The sequence below is a fragment of the Rhamphochromis longiceps genome, linkage group LG5 (genome assembly GCF_057381845.1).
Source record: "Rhamphochromis longiceps isolate RC_006_pf linkage group LG5, R_longiceps_female_GT1.1, whole genome shotgun sequence".
NCBI lineage: Eukaryota > Metazoa > Chordata > Actinopteri > Cichliformes > Cichlidae > Rhamphochromis > Rhamphochromis longiceps.
In genome coordinates this window covers 16,896,849-16,922,236 of record NC_140561.1, presented here as the reverse complement: position 1 = coordinate 16,922,236, position 25,388 = coordinate 16,896,849, and the positions used below count along the sequence as shown (strand labels likewise).

General features: G+C 40.7%; 1 protein-coding gene across 4 annotated transcripts in view; it reads right to left on the bottom strand.

The window, feature by feature from the left end:
- Window positions 1-25,388, bottom strand: part of LOC146669527 (calmodulin-binding transcription activator 1-like) — a 56,707-nt gene that overhangs the window by 26,791 nt on the left and 4,528 nt on the right. For all 4 annotated transcript variants that reach the window (XM_085406167.1, XM_085406169.1, XM_085406168.1 and 1 more), the window contains exon 3: window positions 22,199-22,302. In XM_085406167.1, the coding sequence (XP_085262293.1) occupies window positions 22,199-22,302 (104 nt within the window). The remainder of the gene's footprint in view (window positions 1-22,198; window positions 22,303-25,388) is intronic.

Here is a 25,388-nt window from a genome sequence, read left to right as displayed (position 1 = left end):
AATCATATTTTTCTAAGACTTCCCCTCTCTTGCGCACCTTACCTGTCCTCTTCCTCTTCCCTTGCATTTGCATTTGAGGAGACGGCCCCCACTCTCTCAGCAGGGGGGGTGAGCACATCAAAGACAGCAACAGGTGTGTGGTGTCAAACACAATGCCAGGAACCCCGCCGCGTTAGGGCGTCTTGGATAAAGCTTGTCAGAGTCCTCAAAAACTCCCGCAAAGTTAACCAGGAAAGGGTGCTCAGACACATACACACTTGCACACATAGACGGATATTTGAAATTTCAAATGATGAAAGCGCATTTAGCAGTGGCTTTTTTTTTTTTTTTAAGAAGAGAAAGCGACTTGGTGGCAGCAGTGGCTCGGTGGGGGGTGAGGGTGTCTCACTGAAGGAGTCCCCAGTGGTTGTGTTAACCCCTGATGCCTCTTCTCGTTGTGAGTCACTCTTCCCTCAGAGGGTGATCTCTGCTCTGCTATTGTTGATGTTATTGTTGTTGAGGAGGTTTAGTATGATAAGGAAGGAGAGAAAGAGAGACAGAGAGAGAAACTGAGAGACGGGGAGCGAGAGAGAGAGTGAAAGAAAGTGTGTGCCACCTCTCATTGGCATAAATACTTGTTTACAACAAGACATAAATTGGCACCCTGTCAGTCAGCCTCTCTATTTCTCTTTCGTCTTACTCCCTTACTCTATTTCCTTCCCTGTCTCTCTCTCCCCCCCCCCCTCTCCTCTTCTCTCCCTCTGTGCTGCTAAGCGTATTATAACACTCCCTGGTTCAGCCCTCTCTCATTACCATATTCTAATTACATTCGTTAAGGGGAGCATTTGGGAGTTTAATGAATAAATTTGAAAGATGGGTCTCTGTGGCGATCTTTAGGTTTGTCTCCTTCTCAACCGACTAAAGATGGGAGCATACGTGTGTGCATGTGTGTCTGCATGCACGTGTGTTTGCGCACCTGTTCAGTACGTGTGTGTGCGCGCACGCACGCTCGGTAAATATGACTGTAGCTGCATTTCAGAAAAAACAAACAAATCTAGTTAGCTCCTGGAGCTCACGTGGAGATCAAAATCTAAATCTAAATCAATTCAGAATTCTGTTTGTTTCTAACAAATAAAGATTTCATGTCATTTGGTTGTTGTTTTGGAGAAGAAGAAGAAAAGAAAACTTGGGAGCCACCCATGTTGAAGTCATGCATATTTAACTCTCCTCAAAAACAAGCTGCCAAAGACAAGCATCAATTTACAGATGTACAAATTGCTTGCAATCTCGAGTTTATCTTTTCTACTGACAATAGAGCTGGAGGCTTCAATCTGGGAGACGGGCAGGTGGAGTCATAACAATCATAAGCAAAAGTAAACATGAAAGGTTATCAACCCAGCTCCGCTCACTGGCTTCTATTGTTGTGCAGTTTGATCTGTCTCTGCCTAGGACGAAGCCCAGGGCTGTGGATCTGCGCTCACTCTTTCAGGGTATTGCAAAATGTAATGTACCTTTCACATGGTTTAATAAAACAGTCCCCAATGTGTTCCCAGTTCTGATGATTGCCAGCTCGCGCTTCAAAGAGTGAGGGAGAGAGAGAGCAAAACTCACTTCTTGCTAAGAAATCAAACTTTTTTTCAAATGTAACCAAATTATGTGCTTTCACTTGGACAACTGCTTTGATTACTCACAATTAAGCAATACCACAAGCAATAGAATCAAGATGGAGAATTTAATTTAACCAACGTCCCCACAGAATTCATTTTTTACTGCAACTTCAATTTAATAAAATGAACATTTTCTTCTTTGGCTAAATAAATTATTATTGCTTATTTTTTTAAAAAGATCTCAGACAGTGAATCAGTTTCCTGTTGAACTGAGCAAAGGTATAAACACAAATCTGGAGTCAGCAGAATTTGGGCAGCGTCTTTTGGTAAAAAGTATGGATTTGTATCATTGTGAATTCAGCTTGATGTGGACCGATCCATCCTGATTTTTTTCCAGCACTTCAATTTGTATTAAACTATACCACCAGGGACAGAGTATACATATCTCGAACAAATTACGTGAACTGCAGAATGCTGTAGAAGTTAATAGTTTGCAGTACAGTGTAACACTGGATTCAAAGGGGCTCCTCTTCACACTATACTTACAGTAAAGATACATAATGCAAGGTAGAGCCCAGAGTCATCACCTTCTCTTCAAGTACTGTGATTCATGCAGTGGGCGCCAAAGAAGGTGTGCTATCTTTAACTCTTACCACTATAACACACACATATACATATATACATATATATACATATATATATACATATATATACACACACACACATATATATATATATATATATATATATATATATATATATATATATATATATATATATATATATATATATTAGGGCTGCCACAAACGATTATTTTGATAGTCGACTAGTCACCGATTATTTATGCGATTAGTCGACTAATCAGATCATCATCCACTGGACGTAAAACTACAGCTTATTGCACCAGCAGCATCTGCTCTTATATAACTATCATTAGCTTACAGCTTTAAGCTTTTAAGGTGCTAACTAAAAATAAAGACAAGATGATAGTTTATTCAATTTTAATGAAATTTGCAGATTGCTTCGGTGAAGTTTAATAAACTCCTTGCTATCTAAAATATAACAGGACAATGGAGTATATTCTCCAGCATCTCACACTTCTGATAATCAGCTGTCTGCTTGACGTTTATTCAGCTGTGTAAAAACTATAACTTTAATCTCAGACAAACCGATTTACTCAGGAACAAATAAAATACAAAAAAAAAAAAAAAAGCCAAACAACAACATTTTTAATTTATCTAAGTGACTCATATATATTTAACCTGAGTAGCGAAAGACGGCGGTGGGTTTGAAAACAATTTGCCGGGAGTCCGGTGTTCTCACCGCGCTAGTGACCTAGCCCCCGGCTAGCTATCGAGCTAGTGGGTAACAGACGTCTCCGAAAACGTCGGAGCGCTTTTGAAAATATGTGGTGTCTTGATAAACTGAGCCGATATTTGAGGTTTACACAGCTACATCCTCGGCTGAAAATATGTTAAACGTTTATTTTGTGACCCAGAAAGAATAATAAGAGTAATATTAAAACTAACTAGCTGCCGCCATTGTTGGAAACTGAGCTGGGCCGCGCTATGAACTCTGGGACACAGCTGCTTCTTCTTCTTCTTCTTCTTCTTCTTCTTCGGGGTTTAACGGCAGCTGGCATCCTTGTACATGCAGTGCTGCCATCTTCTGTTTCAGTCCGTTATTACACTCTTAAATCCTGCTAATTCCTGCGTCTTTTGGGATCTTACAAAGCTTCAAACGACGCGTCGACTATTAAATCAGTCGTCGACGATTTTGATAGTCGACGTAATCGTGACTAGTCGACAAATCGTGGCAGCCCTAATATATATATATATATATATATATATATATATATATATATATATATATATATATATATATATATATATATATATATGTGTGTGTGTGTGTGTGTGTGTGTGTGTGTGTGTGTGTGTGTGTGTATCAGGAAGAGAAACTTCAGCAAATACTTTATGGTTTATATCTGACAGCAAGCATATTTTTTTGTCTATGGAGACACTGAGTTTACTTAAGTTTGGTTGCCTTTGTTGCAAATACTTCTGCCAAAGCTATATAATATTTGCTAATTTAATGCACTTTTAGAGATTCAAAGGCACACAGACATCAGTCATTGCCTTCCAGGCTGTCCTGGTAGCTTTCCACCTCATATGAACTGTAATGGGGTGTGACTTTCTAGTTCAACATGCAATAACACCTAAGAGCAGGCAGAAATTGTAGCTTAGAGTCTCACAGAAAAAAAAGGAGGCTGAAGTTGTGTGTTGAACATAGTTAAAACTTGCTAAACCTATAGCCATACTGCCAGAACATATATACTTCCAACAATAGGTAATTGTGCACCTAGGCTAAGTAATACCTGTTTTGTGGGTGGGAAATCTTGCTGCCGCCATGTTTGCAGCAGTCATGAGCGATTACTTCCACTCTGTAATCATCTCATTTTTGTAAGAGAGTGATTTTGCCTCGAGTGTTAGGGTTGATTTCAAATAAGCAAACAATATTGTTATTGTGAGTGTCTGAGTCAGACACACAATCCAGAAAGCAAGACTTTTAATCTCTGTGACTTGGTCAAGATGCAGCTGAGACAAGTGAGATGCTCTGCCTTGAGGTGTTTATAATGCCCCCTTCAACCGCTTTATACTGCATATTGAATCAATTAAAACACAGTATATGCTCTGCCGGTATGCAAATGCAGCATTGCTATCCCATATATAGTTGTCTCCTTGGAGTACAAGATGATGGATGATATATTACAGCTGAGCTGGTCTTAGAGTAATGACACAGCTGCACTACAATACACAACTTAGTGCACAGCTAATAGTGTATATGCAGAGCGACAGAACGCACTCGCACACACATACACACAAATGCCACCTTGTTTAATACCCCGGGAATCAGTGAAATTTGATTACCATGACTTTTACAAACACACTCCATATGAGAGTAGACATTCCATACATCAGCGAGGGGGGCGAGGCAGGAGAGGGAGGAAGAAGCGGACCGAATTGGGGAGATGGAGGAATATGTAGTGCTAGATCGAAGTGCAGTTGGAGAGGAAAAGACTGGACTCCTGCTGTGAGCCCCTGAATGGAACAGCTCAGATATCATAACTCACACTGAAAGTGCAAAACACACACACACACAGACACTGAAAAAATCTCTATATATTACGGTAGATGTTGGGAACAGCATATTTACCAGTAAATGTATATGTTTCCCTGGGTAACTCTTGTAAATGTTTACATTTCCAGAATAATGTTAGTGGAAAATGCTAGACACAACACCATGGGATTCACACCTCTCTCACTATGTTTTGTTGTGGATATGATGTTGTGGGCGGCCAATTAACCCCTTTTGCCAACCTCCTCTGAAAAACTGAGAAATAAATTGAGCATACAAACATAAATACAAACAAAGCAGAAATTAATGCTTTGTAGGTTTTAAAACACGCAATCATAATTGACCTACAGTCATGTGAAAAAAAGTTTTCAGAAGTCTCTCTGTAATCCTGTGAAAAATGATGTAAAGTCTTGCTGCTTCCATAGAGATATGGAAGGTGCTCGTAATCAAGTTCCCTTGATTAAATGATCATCAACAAGTGTGAGCAGATTTTGGCAGTTTGCTGGTCCAGAGCATTCAGGTTTGGGTGAACACAGTGCAACAATCTTTCTAGCAGTGGATGTCCCTGCAAATCCACTTCAAGGTCAGATCAGCGAATGCTCAGAAAAACTGGAAAAAAAACCCCCCAAGATCTATAGCTCAGACTTTACAGGCCTCAGTTAGCTCATTAAAGGTTGAAGTACATGACAGTGCAATTAGAAAAAGATCAAGTATGGCTTGTTTTCTAGGGCTGGCAGGAGAAAGCTCATGGTAGCAGGACTTTTTGTAATGTTGTAACGTTGGATCTGTAAAAACCACAAGACTTCTGGAACAATGTGCTCTGGAAAGACGAGACCAAAAGTGGAGATGTCTGGCCATAATGCACCAAACACAGCATATTAGCACAAACACCTCATCCAGGTTTTCAAAGGACTCCATAGATTCCTCTATGGAGGAATACACCACATTAGAGCCATTGCATGATATTGAAACATAATATTATTCGGTTTTAAAAGCAGATGTTGTGCATCAAGACTCTTTTTTTCCACATTTGTTAGAGCCATCCAGTGCACTTTCATTAATGTATAAAAATCATAGAAATTTTTGTGTTACAGTTTAGGTTTTTAATTGTGATTTTAAAGAGTTTTCTGAAACAACTCTGCACCAGGAGAAACATTGCTCACAGTGAGAGTGTAGTACACACCGCAGGAGTGTTAAACTGTTTGTCTTCTTAACTCATTAACAAGTGAAAAACACATTACCATCCATAAAAACATCTACCAATGAATGTTAATCAATTCACTGCTATAGACATTTACCACCGTAACATGCATCTGCTTTATAAAATCATAAAGTAATGAGCAAACAGATGATAAGAGGAAATAAATGAGAGTGTTCTGAATCTACCGCAGCAATCTGACATTTCTTTATTATTACCTTGTATTTTTGGTCTGGAGCGAATGCAGTTGATCTAACCCTGGAAATGCAATTTAACAACGACATGATCTTACCAGTTTTAATTAGAAATAAACCTACGGACTCCAAGTGGCCATTAGATGATGGAAGCTTATGAGGCCAACACACTTAGATCCAGTGCGATATCACATTAACAAAACTGACAATTTAACCCCACAGCAACTTTACGCAGCAAAAACAAATGTGGTCGGATAAATTTGCATCCCCTTTGCAAATACGTATGAACTTTGATTGCGTTAGTAAAAAATATTTGAGCTGGGATGTTTTTATTGACAATTCTATTCATCTTGGATTAGCTACAACAGAGGCAGTTAATAGTTCCATGTACAAAATTAACTGAGGCAACTTTGATGGAATAGACAACAAACTGGAAAGTAAATTGAGGTCTCTTCACTCCAGAAAAATAAATATTCGGTGATGTATTAAAAAAAGACAGGCACAACCATAATCTGTGTCTTTCCAAGAATGCAGCGAGAAAAGAATTTGTAGAGACCAAATTAGCATCATGCCAGAAACTGCAAATTTGTAGACAGACAGACGCAGAAATAAAAACCATAAACACTCCAATCATGTCTAGAGGAATAAAATTAAAGACTAGGTTACCATTAATAGGTTATAAATATATGTACTCATAGGCCACTTGGTCAGGTACACCTGTTCAACAGCTCGCTAACACAAATATTTCATCAGCTGTCTGTGTATTTAGTAGGGGTGCAACGATATTCGTATCGATATTGAACCGTTCGATACAGTGCTTTCGGTTCGGTACGCATATGTATCGAACAATACAACATTTGTAATTTATTTTATCAACTTTCCTTCTGACGATGCTGTCTGTGTTGAGCGCTCAGTGAATCTGTGTTCGACTACTCCGCCTAGGCTGCACTGTCGAGCGCAGATCCACTGAGCGCTCAACACAGACAGCATAGTCAGAAGGAAGAGCGCAGGGCAAGCTAGCGAGACAGAAGTTAAGCTCTCCTTGCAACAGGCAAATTGAACCTCATTCAGATCTGGCGTTTGGAATTATTTTGGTTTTCATGTGACGTATGACCCTGAAGGTAAGCGAGTCATGGACTAAAGTAAAACAGTATGTTGGATGTGCCATGCAATGCTCAATTACATTGGTGTGAACTAGTGTGTTAGCGCAGTTAGCTCGTTAACGTGTTGGCCGTCTAGCCCCATGCACGGAGCGATCGGCGGTAGCTCGTTAACGGAGATTTGCCGTGTTGTGGCGTTAAGGTCATTTCAACGAGATTAACCTGAAAGCACTAGTGGGAACACAACGAATATGACTGCACATTTACGCCGACATCATCCTAGTGCAAAGACAAAAACAACAAGCATGCTACTAACTTTAGCCGAGTCATTTAGACAGCTGTTAGCACATGATTCTCCTTATATGTTTAATATGCTGCTGAGAATATAGCCCAGAAGAAGCGGATAGTATAGCTTTTATTTTGGAAAGAGCCATTTCTCTGTAATAAACTCTCTTTTCCAAAGATGAGTGATTCCTCAATCAGATACAGGGGCTTGCAATATCGCTAGCCCGACGTCCCGGAGCTAGCGATTTTTTTCAGTCGGGCTACCAAAATCTATCTCTTCCCTGCCCGTCGGGCTATTGTAGGAAGGAAAAATATATGTCAATGCTTTTGCATTCTTTCAGAAATGTAGCTGGGTAATTATGTCATTGGCATCGGTAAGCCACTGTCAATATGTGACATATTGAAGTCGCGTTTGAATTTGCGCTTGTTTTTTTGCTTTCACTTTGCAATCGTGCGAACTGTGTATAGAGAGCGACAGCACTGATCTGTGAGTGATGATAATTTGTGCACCAATTCCTCTGACATCGTCTTATTAATCGTTAGCTTACTATGCAAACATGACAAATGAAATCTCCCGCAGCTTAAACATGTGAGAGGTTGATCGCGCAGAGAATCGCTGAGCTTATGTGAGTGCGTGTGTAAAAGCATTTCAGTTCTGCTGAGCCAAATAAGACAGGTCGGGGTGAAGAAGTGACAGCCAAAGAAAAGCTTACCACAAAACGGAGAAGTTATGACAAATCAGACTATAAGGCAAAAAGAAAGTGCAGCTTTATGGTTTCATGGACAAAAGAATTTCTGTGGCTGCAATATGACGAGCTAAATAACCAGGGCTGCACATAAGTGGTCCGCAGGTGCGCATTCGCTGTCAAAATAAAAAACACGCACAAGGGTTAGGGTTAAATTTAAAAACTGTACTTTTGAGTTAAAATATATAATTTATAATTTTAATAATTTTATATAATTTTAATAAATGACAAATTAAAAATGCATGAACATTTTTTTGTATCGAAAAAATATCGAACCGTGACACCAAAGTATCGAACCGAACCGAACCGTGAATTTTGTGTATCGTTGCACCCCTAGTATTTAGGCATGTAGACATAGTCAAGATGATCACATGCAGTTCAAAATGAGCATCAGAGAGGAAAAGAAGAGTGACTTAATTTAGAATGGTCTGAGTATTTCTGAAACCGCTGTCCTATTGGGATTTTCCCATGCAACTATCTCTATTTAGATAGAGGCATTTAGAGGCACCACCTTTTCACAGAATGCTCTGTCATATCAGGGAGTGAGCTTCTGGAATAGTCTTCCACTGTCAGTGAGGGAAAGTACAAATCTCCCTTTAAGAGTCACTTAAAAGGGTGACTGAGGGACACACAAACACGTGATCATGTTTAATTAATCATGCTTTATATTGGACATGAAAAAGAGTTAGTGTATTACAAAAAGGGAAATAACTATTAGTGTAATGCGTCAGTGCAATATCAAGACAGTCAGGGCATGTGTAACACTGGGGTTTGTGCAATATAACTGATGTGTTTCCGTTATTGTTATCTATACTGTCCTCTTTTGTCCACTCTTCTTGTAATTGTTTGTTCTAATATAATGTGAGCACGGTTTTTGTCCTTGTCACATGATCTATAAATAGTGTCTCTGTATGTTTTTCCTAACTTGTGTGTAACACCAACCTGCCAGAGGGTCTGCAGATGGAAACCAGCCCAAGGCTATAATCTGGCATATTTACATTAGTTAAAATGTTCATTAATATGTATTGCACCTCTTTCTAAATAAAATAAATAAATACATAACTAAATAAATATTTCTTACAGAGAATGGCCCAAAAAAGAGGAAATATCCAGCAAGCAAAAATGTCTTGCTGATGACAGAGGTCAGAGGAGAATCGGCAAAAAGCTTTGAACTGATAGGAAGGCAAAAGTAACTCAAATAGACACTGTTTGCAATCAAGATATGCAGAAGAGTATCTCTGAAGGCACAACACATTGAGCCTTGAAGCAGATGGCCTACAGCAGCAGAAGACCACACCTGGTACCACCCTGCACTGTATCAACAGTTCAGGCTGCTGCTGGTAGTGTAATGGTATGAGATATTTTCTCAGCACACTTTGGGTCCTTTAGTACCGAGCAATGCGACAACCTGCCTGAGTACTGCTGCTGACTATGTGCATCCCTTTATGAACACCTTTATGTATCCATCTTTTGATGGCTGCTTCGAGCAGAATAACGCGCCATGTCGAAAAGCTCAGATCAACTGAAAATGGTTTCTTGTACATGACAATGAGTTTACCGCACTCAAATGGCCTCCACAGTCACCAAATCTCAATCCAATTCACTTCATAGATTCACTTCATACTGCTGAGTAGACAACTCCATAATCCTTTATCAGTGATAAAGCAGTGTGAAATGTCAATATAAGAACCTCTCTGATGACTCAAGTTACGCTCATGCAGACCCAGATGTTCATCGATATGCTCAGTGTATATTTGTCATATGAATTTACAAACAATATTGCTAAATACTTTGGAACTGGAGACTGCAACCTGGTTGGGCATGAGTAAAAGTAAGCTGTGTTTCAGATCAGCAGACCATATAGATATGACTCTACACCCATACATCGAATAAAAAAGTGTACAAGATTTACACATATCTTTATATGATTTATTTATTTGTTTTATTATTTATGCGTTGTTGGACTTTGCAGCACTATTTACATCAAAGCTAAGAGTATGTTAGACTGAAACCTACCTTTGTAAACATGAGCAGAGAGTATGAAATATGCATTGACTTCAGAAATCCTGAACCAGGCATATTCTCTACAAGTCCCTAAGCTTCAGCTACTAAGTCAAGAAGAGAAGATGCTTAAGAAAAAGCTCTGTACAAAAGAAAGCCTTCCAACACTTGTTGTTCCTAATTTGTACTCTAATGTCATGTGTAAGTCACAGTTATTTGGCAATATACAAAAGGCAAATTGTTGTTAACATATGCAGTATTTGACTTCTAAAGGCCCAGCAAAGCACATAGTTATGAAAGTTAAATAAAGTTATCTAGACAAAACTCTACAGATGCAGTTCTCAAAATAGGAGCAGAAGGACCAGCTGTCTGTGCACGCACATGAACACACATACACATTTATATGCTTTATCTGTCTCCAATGAATTCAATCTAATTTACACAAGAATCAGATATTACAGAGGTTTTATGTGGGGACATTTAAAGATACAAAAAATATTGTCTCCACTGCACAGCCCAGCTTCTTATTACAGCAGACACTCTGGGTCATTCAGTACTTGGTCGGGTTTGGAATCTAACAGGAAGTTAAAACTCAAAGGCGCACACACACACACACACACACACACACACACACACACACACACACACACACACACACACACACACACACACACACACACAGAGAAGCACACACAAATGCACTCGGGCACATACACAACACCCCCACACTCACAGTCGCACATTCCCACTGTTTAATATATTTCTGTGTCTCCAGTTAACAATATTTTGTGTCAAATTATAGTGGGCAAGATAAATAGTGGGTCTGTGCAACATGGAGAAAATAGAACAGGAGGAAAATGTGGGGCTTCCAGATGGGTAGGAGGAGAGGAGAGGAGAGAAGAGAGGAAAAGAGAAGAGAGCAGAGGAGACCTTTGACTTTTAACAAAGCCTTTAATGAATCAATTCCTTATTTACAGTCATACAAAGAAAAACACAATATAACTGCACATTTTCACAATCTTACCCTACCCCACAGTAAACCATTACCCAAGAAACTGAGACCACGCAATTCATTATTCACTGTGTACAGAACATTTCCTTCACCCCCCCTAAAAAGAGATGAAATGATCCAAGTCTGCAACCATTTCATAGTAGGTGAACTCTATTCTGATACGAGCAGACACCAGACTTTTGAAGTTTAACATCTGCAGACCCTGTTCCTTTCATTTTATTCCTCCTGGTTAACACAATCCCAGTTTTTGCCTGACCTATAAGAAAACTGACTAGATATGTCTCCACTATGCTGCACTATCTGTCTGGGTTTACAAATGAGAATGTTGTCGTCCCTCACCTGTCCGAACGCAGCCAGAGGAACTAGCCTAGGACAGGTTACCCACAGAATTTGCAGGGTCTCCTGTTATGTGGTCTATATGTGCCACATATCTGTTTGTGGCCCCAGCCCCCATGTGCCACTCTCCACTGGAGAACCGCACTGTGCTTCTTTATAGGTTTGTCCAGCTGCCTATAGGAGAAGAAAACTAGAACAAGAAGTAATGAAGCTCCGTTGAGAGCTTTCATACTCGCAGCATACAGGAAATACATATATCTTTGAGGCTTTAGGAAGATCAGTGAGCTGCAGTGTTTCAAAAGATACAAGAGCCACGTCTTCTTCATGTTGCTCTACTACAGCGTTGATGGCAAAGGAGTTCAAACCAATGGCTGCGCTTCTGCGGAGCCTACAAATAATGCTCACGGAGACCAGGAAGGGCAAAGCACAAAACCAGTTTAAGAGCTGATGGCAACAGTTTTACACTGCTCTCCTGATCTCAACCCTTCGAACTTTGTCAGGCCAGCTGTTGTAAGGATTCTTTGTATGCCAGCAGAGTTAAGCATCCGGAAACTGAGTAAGTGGGCTACAGAACAGAGGCTCTTCCCTCATGTTCCCATATACGTCTGCAGTACGGGGGCCCCACAGGGAACGGTTCTGGCTCCGTTCCTCTTCACCATCTACACTGCAGACTTCTCCCACAATTCCACCCAGTGCTTCCTGCAGAAGTTCTCTGATGACTCTGCAATAGTCGGCCTCATCACTGATGGGGACGACAAGGAGTACAGAGGACTGACTCAAGACTTTGTGGACTGGTGCCAGCTGAACTACCTCCAGATCAATGCCAGTAAAACCAAGGAACTGGTGGTAGACTTCCGCAGGCACAAGCATTCTCCACTGCAACCACTGAACATCCAGGGTATGGACATTGAGGCTGTGGACAGCTACAGGTACCTTGGTGTTCATCTGAACAACAGACTGGACTGGACTCATAACTCAGACGCCCTCTACAGGAAAGGGCAGAGCAGGCTGTACCTGCTGCGGAGACTCAGGTCGTTTGGGGTGGAGGGCCCACTCCTGAAGACCTTCTATGACTCTGTGGTGGCTTCTGCTATCTTTTATGGTGTGGTCTGCTGGGGCGGCAGCATCTCTGCTGGGGACAGGAAGAGACTGAACAGGGTGATCCGAAGGGCCAGCTCTGTTCTAGGATGCCCTAGTCTGGACCCAGTGGAGGTGGTGAGTGACAGGAGAATGGCGGCTAAGCTGTCATCCCTGTTGGACAACGTCTCCCACCCCATGCAGCAGACTGTGACAGCACTGAGCAGCTCCTTTAGTGGCAGACTGCGGCACCCACGGTGTGGGACGGAGAGATTTCGCAGGTCTTTCCTCCCCACTGCTGTCAGACTCCACAACAAAGACTTTAACTGAACAAACACACACATCCACACATGTGCAATAACACTAAGTGCAATAATCTTTTCTGGCATCGTTGTATTTTTACTCAGTTGTATATAGCATTCGTATTCTATTTTTATCTTATTGTATATTTTTATTCTATTTTATTCTACTGTATATAGTATATTATTTTATTCTATTCTGTACAGCTGTGTACTGTATTTATTCTTATTGTATTCTAATTTTTGCGTCATAACTTTTGCACTGTCCACTTCCTGCTGTGACAAAACAAATTTCCCACGTGTGGGACTAATAAAGGTTATCTTATCTTATCTTATCTTACTTTTGAGCACTCTTAAGCCAGTGGTCTTTAGCATGTCTTTAGCACAGAGGTAGAATGATGAAGTTCCTAATATGTCCATACTGGTAAGTTAAGTTAAGTTAATCAGTCTCTTCTGAATGTCCTGCACCAGTGCATTTGAAGGCTCAAGAAGATTATTCACAACCGGTCACCGCTGTCCTATAGGGGGCTATAAGACAGCTGTGACTGGGCCCGCATTCATTTAAACAATCGGGCACTAATTTTCTCCACTACACCCTCCCAGTTTTTCCTCTGCAAATCATCATTGCCAAGAAAAACCCCAAGGCATTTCATCCCCTGTCTGCTCCACTGCAGCCCAGCTGGAAGTAATGGCTGCTTGTTTGCTTTTCCACTCTCCTAACAGTAAACCTTCACACTTTTGCCAGTTAACTCTCACAGAGGATACACACTTACACAGTGGTAACTTTTGTTCCAATATGTGAGCATCATTTTTGACTAGCAGACAAACTAACTGGCATCTGCATCAAAGTTTAACCCGGTGAGATCCTGTCTTAATTGGTTCAAGAGGGGCTCAATGGTGAGAGCATACAACATAGCAGACATTAGCCTAATGCCTCTCTGTACAGGGACTGGTCTGCTGAGTCCCCCTCGTATCTTCAGCAAAACAGACACATTTGAATAGGGAAACTTAATTCATGAAATACTTTTTATTCCAAACCTAAAAGCTTCAAGCATCCTAAACAAATAAAAATGATCCACTATGTCAAAAGGATTTTCTTGATTTATAGAAAAAAGGCGTACATCCAGACCCTGACATTTTGATAGGTCATTTCATGACTCAAAAACAGATTGTCTATTTTTGTGCTTTCAAGAATGTAATATGACTGATTGTTATTGATAACAGAAACCAAAGTATCAAACAGTCCTTCAGTCTATTTGAGAAACATTTTGTAATTATTTTATAATCTATGCAAAGGAGAAACACTGGACTAAAGTTTCTAAGCAAACCTAGATCTCTCTCTTTTTTTGTAAATGTTGGCAAAATTGCTCTGAAGCAGCTGAGCAGCATTGTTGCAGAATCTAATAAGTCTCTAAAATGTTTATACAAATCTTTTCCCAACACAAACCAAAACAGTTTATAGGACTCTGCAGGGAGTCCATCGATTTCTGATGCTCAGCCACATGTAAGCTGCTGGACGGCAGTAGACAACTTGTCAAAAGAAAGGGGTGTCTCAGTCAAAGTTTTCTGTCTGTATCTAGTGTTGGCAGTCCTTCCATTACCATATCCATGCATCTAGGATCACAACTGTCATCAAAAAGTTCACTAGATTAGCTGCTGTGGTCCTGTCAGGAAGCTTCAGGTGTCATCAAATTATGATACCTAACTTCTGTTTTCTAATTTAAAAAAGCTTGTTGTTGGCACATTAATGGAAGATATTCCATTTCTGACTGAAGTCCCCTTTTTTTTGCTCTTGCTTTACTCCCAAGTTTTGCTGTAGCTCTGCTTCCCGATTAATGAATGTATCCTCAGATAATCAAATTTGGCTTTCTAATACCTGTAAATAGGCGGTTTTGCTGACAAAAGGTTCCAGTTTGAGTTTTCCCCAATTCACACCATTGAGTTACTGATTGGAAGTGATTTTTTTTTCTTAAACCCAAATGACTCGAAAGTGACTGACAGATGATCGTTTTTACGAATTAACTGAATATTTAAATGCCAATAATGAAAATGATGAATAATGAAACTACCCTTATTCTTCTTTAGGGAAATAGTCCAAAACCACCACCACAAAACCAATTCCACACACTCACTGGCCACCTTACACTCCATCACTCCCAGCACACAATGTAAAGAGGAAAGGAGGGACAGTTCTAATTCCAACCACAGACACCTGACCTGTAAAACCCAGTTAATCTCGTCTTCTTGTGAACTTGTGCGGGCTAAAATACCAGCATGGCTAAAACTTGCAGAATTTACCATGCACGTCCCTGTTTGCAAAAGCTTGCTGAATAATTACATTTATCGACAGGGATATTAATCTTTGAGTAGAATGGATGCAATTACTTCTTTGTGTTTCTTTACATTTTGGTTAATTTTTCCGGTCGGGTCAGCAGGACAGTATGGAAGTGGAAAATGGAAGTCACAGCAGACACAAAGTGATGCTGGGTGTAATTGGGCTATGCTTGGCTCAGAGAGAGATGGGAAGAAAGCAGGGTGGTGGGGTGGGGGTTGGGGGGATGAAGCGAGAGAGCCTGGAGGACTAATTAGTGATTATAACTTGGCGCTCTCCAAACATAAAATATTTCTCAACCCAAAAGACAGAGGAATGATTAAAAATAAAAGAATGGGAATCAAACACAAGGAGCTGTGAAACACCCCTCTGGTCCTGCGTGTGCATGTCTGCGAGTGTAGACGTATGTAGCATGCATGAGTGTGCATGTGTGAGTGTGTGTACTGGCTTCTTTGCCCCCTCATTAAACTATGCTTTACTCTGGTAAACGGCAACAGCACAGAGCTCAATGTCAACTGGAGAGGTTACAGCCATAGGCAGGCTCTGGGACACACACACACACTGACACGGATAAAGTTTCTCACCAACATGTTATCTAACAAATACTTAGGCAGCACACCCATTTTGTTTAAAAATAAAACTTTCTATAAGTTTCCAAAACCCTTATACTTCTGTCTATGTACTGACACGGCCAAAAGGAGGAAAGGAGGAGTTTGAGCCTTTCACGACCTGTGCCAGGTTGTGTTGCACTTTGGCAGTTTGCACATCAATGTCAAAAATCAAGGGCACAACTTTGGAAAGAAAATGGGGTCAAAAGGACTGTAGCTGCGCATCACCAAATCTGAAAATGAAAAAGAATAGTTTGGGCTTTTTGTTTTGAGGACTGTGCCTGTAACAGTGCCTGACAATTCAAAACAAATGACTAAGATTTGCACAAATAGTCCCTGATTTTTTTTAAAAAGGTTTGGAGTTACACATGTGTGGTATTGTGTGGGTGCAGCTGTCAGAAGAACACATTTCTCTGGAGGGGAGAGAATCAACATTAAATCATTCTGATAAGCTCCAACACTGACATGGAACGATTTCAATTATAAATAGTTTAAAAAGTTAAATAGTGACTAAACTACTACTTGTATATTTAATAGCTGCATTAATTAATTAATAACAAAGTATCAGTCAATATCACCATAATATATAATGCAAACGTGCCAGATTTATACAAAAGGTTCAGGATAATTCCCATCAGCTGTTCCTGGATAGAAAACAAGATGACAGGCTAACAGAAAATCAGTATCTTTTTTTGTTATAGTGAATTAAACTATTTTGTATTTTACTGTCCACCCCAGTGGCTTGTATGACTGAACAGCTGGAGTACCCCCACTGGAAAAAATAAGTGTGCTAGAATGGATCTGCTGGGATTGGCTCCAGAGCCACCTCTACCAGGAATTGGATAAATGGAAGAAATTGATAGATGGAATAATGGATGGATGATTGTTTTTGTTTTTTTGTTGCCAGACAACGATGACACTGAGGCCTGGAGATGGTTACATAACAACAAAATGGGTCAATTATTCCTCAGAGTGGTACTCGCCTAAATGAAAAGTAAAAATGCGTACATTTACATATTTTAAATTAAAATATTTAATTAAAAAACATATTGACAAATATTTCAGCTCTACTACTATGTATGACAGTTTGGGGGGAATTTATTCAGACACCCAAAGCTCCAAGTCAGAGTAACATGGAGTGAAAGAGCCCAAACCATCGAAATTGTGATGTTTAAATTGTGCATACAAAGGGGAAACTCACTGTGAAATGATGTGCTGATAGGATATATATTTCTGAACTGTAAAAGTGTTTTCAAGGATATTTCCCTACACCGCCTGTCTCCCTGGTGGGAGGTCGGTATGTGCCTGCTCATATAAGGCTAATGATGTAATAACCATGCCTCCGACTGATCCAATCAAGCTTCAGCTGAAACTATAACCTTTCAGCCACTTGGGACCGTTCTAGTTAAATAAAGACTATTGTAGCCATCTGCAGTAATTTTTATTTAGTGGAATAGGTCTGTGGGGTGGGGAGGTCAGACAGTTCAGACACAAAAAGAAGGAGCTGGGGTGAATGTGGGTTGCAAAGCAGCTTGCAGGAATAACTGAAGGGATGGTAAAGAGCTCAGGCGGCTCTGTGTAATCAACTTATCTGTTAGGACAGCTGCTGATTTTGACTATATGATCTTCCCAATTAATGCAAAATTAGTGCTTGAATATTTAATTTGGACTTTTGGATTTTACTCTAGGTTTAGCTGTAAAATTTTAGTTCTGTGTGAATTTTTTTTCCACCCACAAGAGCACTGTATGACTGCAAATCTTTATGGAAATATTCCACTATGAAAATCTGTTTTTTCTTGTACTTTTTCACACAGCATGTAACAAATTAAAATATTAGATCTACTTGGTGCTTGGGGCAGGGATAGCTCAGTAGGTAAAGTGGTCGCCCCATGATCGGAAGGTCGGCGGTTCGAATCCACTTAACGGCTACCCTGAGGTACCCCTGAGCAAGGTACCGTCCCTACACACTGCTCCCCGGGCGCCTGCTTAGTGGGCTGCCCACTGCTTCACTGAGTGAATGGGTCAAATGCAGAGAAAAACAAGTAATTTCCCCATGGGGATCAATAAAGTATCCATTATTATTATTATTCAAACATTTAAATTAATTTTATCTAACCATTCCAACACATTCACAAATATGAATGCAGGGATGAACAGCTGTAATACTCACAACACCTATTTCCCTACACCACAGTCTGAATGGAACAGAGAGGCCTGCAATAATCACTCAGGGTTTCCATAATGGATTCATCGTCTAGTAACTGACAACTGCCAATCTCCCCCAAGTGTAACTTGTTTTTCAGACATTCCTGCCTGATGTTTTAGCCACATTGGAAAAACAGGAAATATCTCCACAAACAGCGGAGTGCTGTGTATGTGCATATTTAATCCAATGTATCTGTTTAATGGCTCACAAACAACAGTAATGGCATTAATAATAAATTAAACATGCACACGTACTCACACACCAGCAACCCAAGCTTTGTTTGGTCTAGAAATTGTAGCTCCCATAAGCTGAGGCACTACAGCACGCACGTGTGAGTGGGTTACTGACAGTTTTCCCTGAGATGTCTGCTCTTTACCTATTATTATTGTTGTTGCTATTATTTTTTTTAATTATCATGTCTGGTTGACATGATCGGCAACTCATTGATACCACTTGCAATCCCTCTCCTATCACCTTAAGTGTGCCGCAAAATCATGAATGGTGCACATGCATCATCAATCATATAATTAACACAAATATAAATGCGTGCGTGCACACACACACACACACACACACACACACACACACACACACACACACACACACACACACATACACACGCACACATTCACACACTCATGCACAATCGGTTACCATGAGAACAACTATGCACAAAAAGAGATACACACCCACACACAGGAGGCAGATGATGGTGTGGAACATATATGATTTTTGATCCACTTCTTATCACGTTATTGTCATGCAGCAACACAACCAGACAACGGGCGTGTGAGCGCCGGTAATGAGCCTCTCATCACACCACACAGCTACGTACACATCTCTGCACGATGAGAACAGCGCATTACGGCAAAAACACTGCCTGTTTCAGAGCATTTTGTTTCATATCATTAAGGACAAAATAGTACCGCTCTCACATTTGCTTTTTCCCCCCACTCGTACAGTCGAGCGACATGTGGAGCAGAGTCACATGCAGACGCGTTGTGGCACAGGCAACTGTCATCTGTGTGATGCACTGAAGTCTGTACCAACACATTTGACAGTTGCATCATTTGAATTATAGTGGGGGAGAAGCTCTGAAGTAGAAGCCTTTAAAATGCACATTAGACCACACAATGACATGCACATTTGCACAGCGTGTGTGTGCATGTCTCATATTGAACTGGAGCTTTAAAAAGAATTTTTTAACTTAGTATTCATCTCAGTCTGGCTTCTTAATATACGAGCCAGGATGTCAAGGGTCCCCACAAGAGTAATCATATCTTTTCATGAGCTTGAGTCACACGATGAAACTCTAAAGTTGGTCTTTGTCTACATTTCAAAAGTTTGATAGCCTCCTCGTGGTGGTGCTCCGAAGAATTTGCTGAAACCAAACAACGAGTAATTCCAGATGGATAGATAACACAGGCTTCACCATCAGTCTGCCCACCTGAGTGTGGTTTGTTATCTAAAACTAGTCCATAGTCTATTACCATGGACAGATACACATACACCCCCAATCTATTATTGAACAAAAGGCTCACGCCTCCGCTCAGCCCTTCAGGGAGGAATCCATCCCTCCATCCCAGAATAATTTCACACATCAGTAGATACACAAAAGAGGGAGAGAGAGCGAGAGAGAGAGAGAGGAAAGGGAAGGAAGAGAGGAAAGGACAGAGAGCAGGAGGAACGGCCTGGGTAAAAAATGTATGGGGTCACAGCTCAGTGCTTGTGGGAGACCAAGGTGTCAGGGGGAGCCATGCGTGACAAAACAGAGATCCTTTTGCACACAGGGAAACAAACGCACATGCACACACAGCCACACACACACACACACACACACACACACACACACACACACACACACACACACACACACACACACACACACACACACACACACTTGCAAAGTGATGCACATGCCAAGAAAAAGGTGAGACTAAGGACATATCAGATGAAGACATGTAAAGATTGAATCTGACTTAATAAGAGGCATTCTCGCTCAAACGAAGTCTTAATCTCTTTATCTATCACGCTCGTTTTTCGTAGCCTCACACACACACACACGCACACACACACACAAACTAAGGATAATCCTGATTCTGCATGGCTTTTATAAACAGCATGTAAAAACCCAAAAGCCATTGACGATGAGGACACCCAAAGCCAATTCTTGATTTGCTTATGTACAGACATATGGAAACAAAGAATTATATAGAAACACACACAAATGGATCTACACAGTAAATAATTACACACACACATGCATACAAATATTGAAGAGATGTGCCCAAGTAAATAAAATCTCCAAATTTAACAGCTGGCTTGACAGCTGATTGGTCCAGAAACCCCGCATCTAAAAATGTTTTGCATTACAATCTATTGTGGACATTCAACAGTACACGCAGATAAAATTTCAGGACAATGCTAATTTAATATCCTATACGCTGATGACAAAAACTGGTAGATTTCTTTGAATGTCTGCAATTCAGACAGATTAAAAAAAAGTCAACAGACAGGGGAAAAAATCAATTCTTTTGTCGCAGCAGCTTCAAAATAATCAATGGCAATAATCTAGGGTTCCTTGCGCCGGATGCACAGGCTGAAATACATACATGCACTAAACGCACAGTGAGCATACACATGTCTCCCACTAAGAAAGCACTAAGCAAGAGGAGCAGCAGACACAATGGACTGTTTAAGTATGCAGAAAACTTTATGCCTGGGTGGAAGAGGAGCTTTGAAGAAATCCGCTGAGGGACAACCAACCTCCCCCTGAACTGAGCCTGCACCTCCTCATCAGAGAGGGAGAGAGAGGCATGGGGAGTGGTGTGTGTGTGGAGGGGGGGCAGTGGTACTGGGGGTGTAGAGACAGAAAGAGATGGAGAGAGAAGAGTTGGAAGGGAGACTTAGGGAGACAAGAAGGGAGTAAGGCCAGGAAAAGGGGCAGAAACAAGGTGTGCTCGTCTAATTCAGAGCATTGTCCACAATTGCTTGTGGTTGGCTGATGTGTGGAAGTCCCTAACCGGTAGCAGTCACGTTGCTCTGAAACACACCGCAAACACACACACACCGCACATGCACACTGCTTATTCATACAAACACACTGTTCAGTAGGCACCGTGCTTAACTATGACCTTCATTGAGATGGATTGCATGAAAAATGTAATGACTTTCCTGAGAGAAAAACCACAGGCCAAATCAGCTTTGCATTGCATAATAATGCTGGACTTGGTAATCAATAACACAAACACACATCCATAATGGAGTGCACAGTCTGCACATGGAGAAAATGTCTCAGCAGAGGCCAACCACATCACAATGGATGGAGGAAACCACCAGTGGAGGGGCTGTGCGATGCATAAACAAGGAGGTATTGACGATAAATGCCTGCAACCATTTCCACCCATCAGACACTTTTCTAAGCTAACAGCTTAAGTCTGGAAACAACATGCAACTCTGAAAAGCTTTTCGCACGCCCAAAATGTTCATCTCAGGGTTATCCTTGGCCCTAAGTAAATAGCTGTCCCGAACCTAACTTGACCCAATTTTACATTCTTGGCTAAGTTATCTATTGTTCACACAGCAAAGATGATGCTAATTTTGGCCTAGAGCAAAGCGATCTCTGCTCTTTATGAATGAATGGTAGCTGTGTTTGCTTTGGAGCCAAAAACATACAACAGTTTTATCAACTTTCTCTGGTTCCATAGCAAAAAATGTATCTTACTGACCAGACCTTCTTTGAACCTAGTAAAACGCAGCACTAGAAACAATCATATCTGTACCCTCATTCCTTGTTTTTTCAGCCTATAAGCCTTATTGTTTCAGACCTCAAATCCGCTGTTTCCTATGCCCTACCCCAGAATGGTTTTGGGTTACAAAGAAAAACAGACAGCAACATGCCAAATGGAATCTATACTCTGTCAGATTTTCGCTGTGAGTTCAGGTTGCTGATGGTTGTTTTTTGGGCTTTTTTTTTTGTTACTTCCCAGTGTCACAGTTTTAGGATCCCATAATGAAAAGCTGCCATTGTGTTTGTTTACCTCCTCTTCATCTCTCAATGTGAGTGTGTCTCATTCTCACCTCGTTGGTGTTCCAGCGATGGCGCTCCTTGGGCAGAGAGGAACATTTGGGTAGACACTCTAGCAGCTTCTTAGGAAGGTAAATCTTCAACTGGCCGGGCTCATCTGAGGTAGGGAAGAAAAAAAAGAAGAAGATTAAACAGGATAAATGACAGACGAGTAGAAAGAGAGGACTAATTGCACATTAGACACAAAGACACCTTGAGCAGAATAGCAGAATTCTTGGATATGGCAAAGGAAAATTATGAGTTAAAATTATAAGTACAATTTTAAAGGTTTGATGTGAGAGATGTGTTCTGTCCATCTTGTACTTGAGTGGGATATTTGAGATTTATCAGGAATATTTTTGGCATAGCAGTGGAAAGAGATGTCTGCAAGGAAGTCTGAATGAGAAACCGATGAAGTTGGGTTTAATATTTCCACATCATCTTTATGTCACTGGGCCTTAATATAGCTTATTATCTATGTGTGATTCAAAGTGCTACACATGAAAAGGAGAACAGAAGTCCTCCAGTCGAGGTAATCAAGTTAACAATAGCTAAGCTTGCAGAGGGAGTGGCGGCTGGGTTACTTTTGGACCGCAAGTGAAGATGCACCTGGGGCCCACCCACAAACAGATTTAGATAAAGAAGAATCCATTATCATACATTATCAGTGCATTTGGGGTTGATAACAATCACAGCTAATCACAGGGGGATTACTTATCCCCATTAAAAGCAATACTTTTTCCACAGTGTTACACACACAGTTTGGTAATGAAGTGGAGAACCCAGAATAGCTCTCCCTGTGATTTAACTAATATTCTTGTACAGGAGGCAGAGTGACGCACGAGTAAGCAGGATCAGACCATGTACATACACATAGGGTAATGCGTCTATGTTAATCTGTTCAATAGAAATCTCCGTATTTCTAGTGTTACTAAACACTAGATAAACAAAATGCCCACTATTGAAATTTAGACCTTATTTTACTATAGTGCACATAATCTCTGTCTGTCTGTCTGCAAACTCCTACAGTCAGGACAGGAGCAATCACACTTGACACATATAGGTCCCTGAAGGGTTCACTAACCAACAGCTAGTCATTACAATAAAACCACTGTATTATTTTAATTTCACAATAAATTCTACCTTATCAATATTGAATATATTCATTACTAATATCCCCAAATTGTGACAGTATCAATAAACTGAAACAGTAAGTTTTGAAGTCAAGTTTACTATACTCTGTGATTGTATGAACTGGGATATACTAGTTAAAAGGTGCCAAAATTGATTTTTATTAAAATGCTAGCCAGATTTCTTCGCCTCTGGTTACAACCTCTTTGAGAAAATGTGTAAAAACTCTCGACAAAAAAAACATTGCAGGTTAATTTTGTTGTGTGTTTATTTATTCATCATCCACCACCCTTACATGAGTGAAAATTCAGAAATACAAGCTTCTAAACCCAAGTGCCTTTTTAAAAGGAATTATGGATGCTACCTTCTTTGCTGATTGGCGGATGGCAGTCAACGAGGTGAATATCAGGCTATATTTGTGTTAGGCTGATGAATCTTTACTGAATTCAAAATAGACACTGTAGTTTATTTTGAGTCAGTCCCACATACATTGTTTTTCTGAGCAAAAATAGCCTCCAAATGTTCACTGTTTTCTCCTGACTAATGTTTTCTAAAAACTACAGGGCCAAGCTTTTTTTTTTTAGAAAATTGCTCTGCTTTTTTTTTTTTTACATAACAATATAATTGTGGCTCGTTTTCAAACATTTACGTAATTAGCAGAGGAACCAAAGGGCTGAGAGCCACAGACAGTTATACCTTATGCAGTATACAGTATAATTAATGTTGTGGAGGGCGCTATATGAGATCGCCACGGCAGAAATATAGTCATACTTGACAGCAAAGCTGATTGTTGGTGTTGAATTACCAGTGAAACTACCCCTACTGTGCTTCTCTTCCTACTGCTGTGCGCGGAGAATCACCAAAATACCGAATAGGTGCAGGGAAGGTAAAAAAATAAATAAATAAATAAAATAAAATCCACCAAGTCTCAGCCTCAGGAAAATACCACCTCACCAGTGTGTCCACACAAAGACAGACCCCCTGTTATGTGTTTGTGAGTGTGTTCCCAACGGGTGTGCTTCTCAGAAGTCAAAGCGAGCAAGCACTCAAAGGTTATTGATAAGCATTTGAGTAGAGGGCGTCCATTCATGACTCCCCTGGGAAGATAGGAATTATACTCTACCTGAGGGAAGATGACAGAGCAAGAGAAAAAAGACAGATAGGTAAGGTGGGAGGGTCAGCATGGGAGACAGAGAGAGGCAAGATGACAAGGAGCCAGAAAGATGCTGTTAATGAAGAAAAAAAAAGAAATTTGGGAGACTGGAACAAACTAACACAAAGATGCAAAGAAGAAGAATAATTGCTGTAGCAGGACAGGGGAAGGGGCTATATGTGTGTGTGTGAGTGTGTGTGTGAGTGTAAGTAGCTATCTGAGCATGTGTGTGTGTGTGTTTGTGTCAGTAGGAAGTGTGTTCAGGCACGTATGCTCCCCCTAATCAATTATGCATTTATTAATAGAAGGCCTGAGAAGACAGAATTTCAAACAGCTGAACTGTGCAGCAGCTTAGTTAAACAGCTGAATGGTGCAGCTTAGTTAAAGCCTAATTTCTTTTTTAGCAGCACTCCAGCCTCTCTGCTATGAATGCCAATCAGCGTTTAGACCCCACCCCTCCTGGCTATAACCCCCTCCCTTCCTCTGCTGTTCTGAAGAATTCTCATCAGAGCCTCGCCTTTGAAATGTACCAGAACCACCACATCAAACAAGCCCGTTGCACATGCGCAGGCACGCATACACACACAAACACGCACGCATGCATACACATATGCATGCTCATACATACAAACAGACACATACAGCAGTGCCTGCTGATCAAAGAACACACATCACAGTATTTGTCCCAGAGTGACTTCTTCTTTTTTTTTTTAAACGAGTGACCTTGGTGCCCAAACCCCTTTCAAAGCACACCTTCATGGACACAACCATCATCTTAACCTGTCCTCGCATTTACTCTCCCTGCTAACGAGGAACGGAGGACCAACTTTGCAGATTTGTTGAAAGCTGATGAGCTTTTACACCCCAAAGAGTTGTATCTTGTATTTCTAACAATCCTGAACTAGAGAATGCGTCCCTGT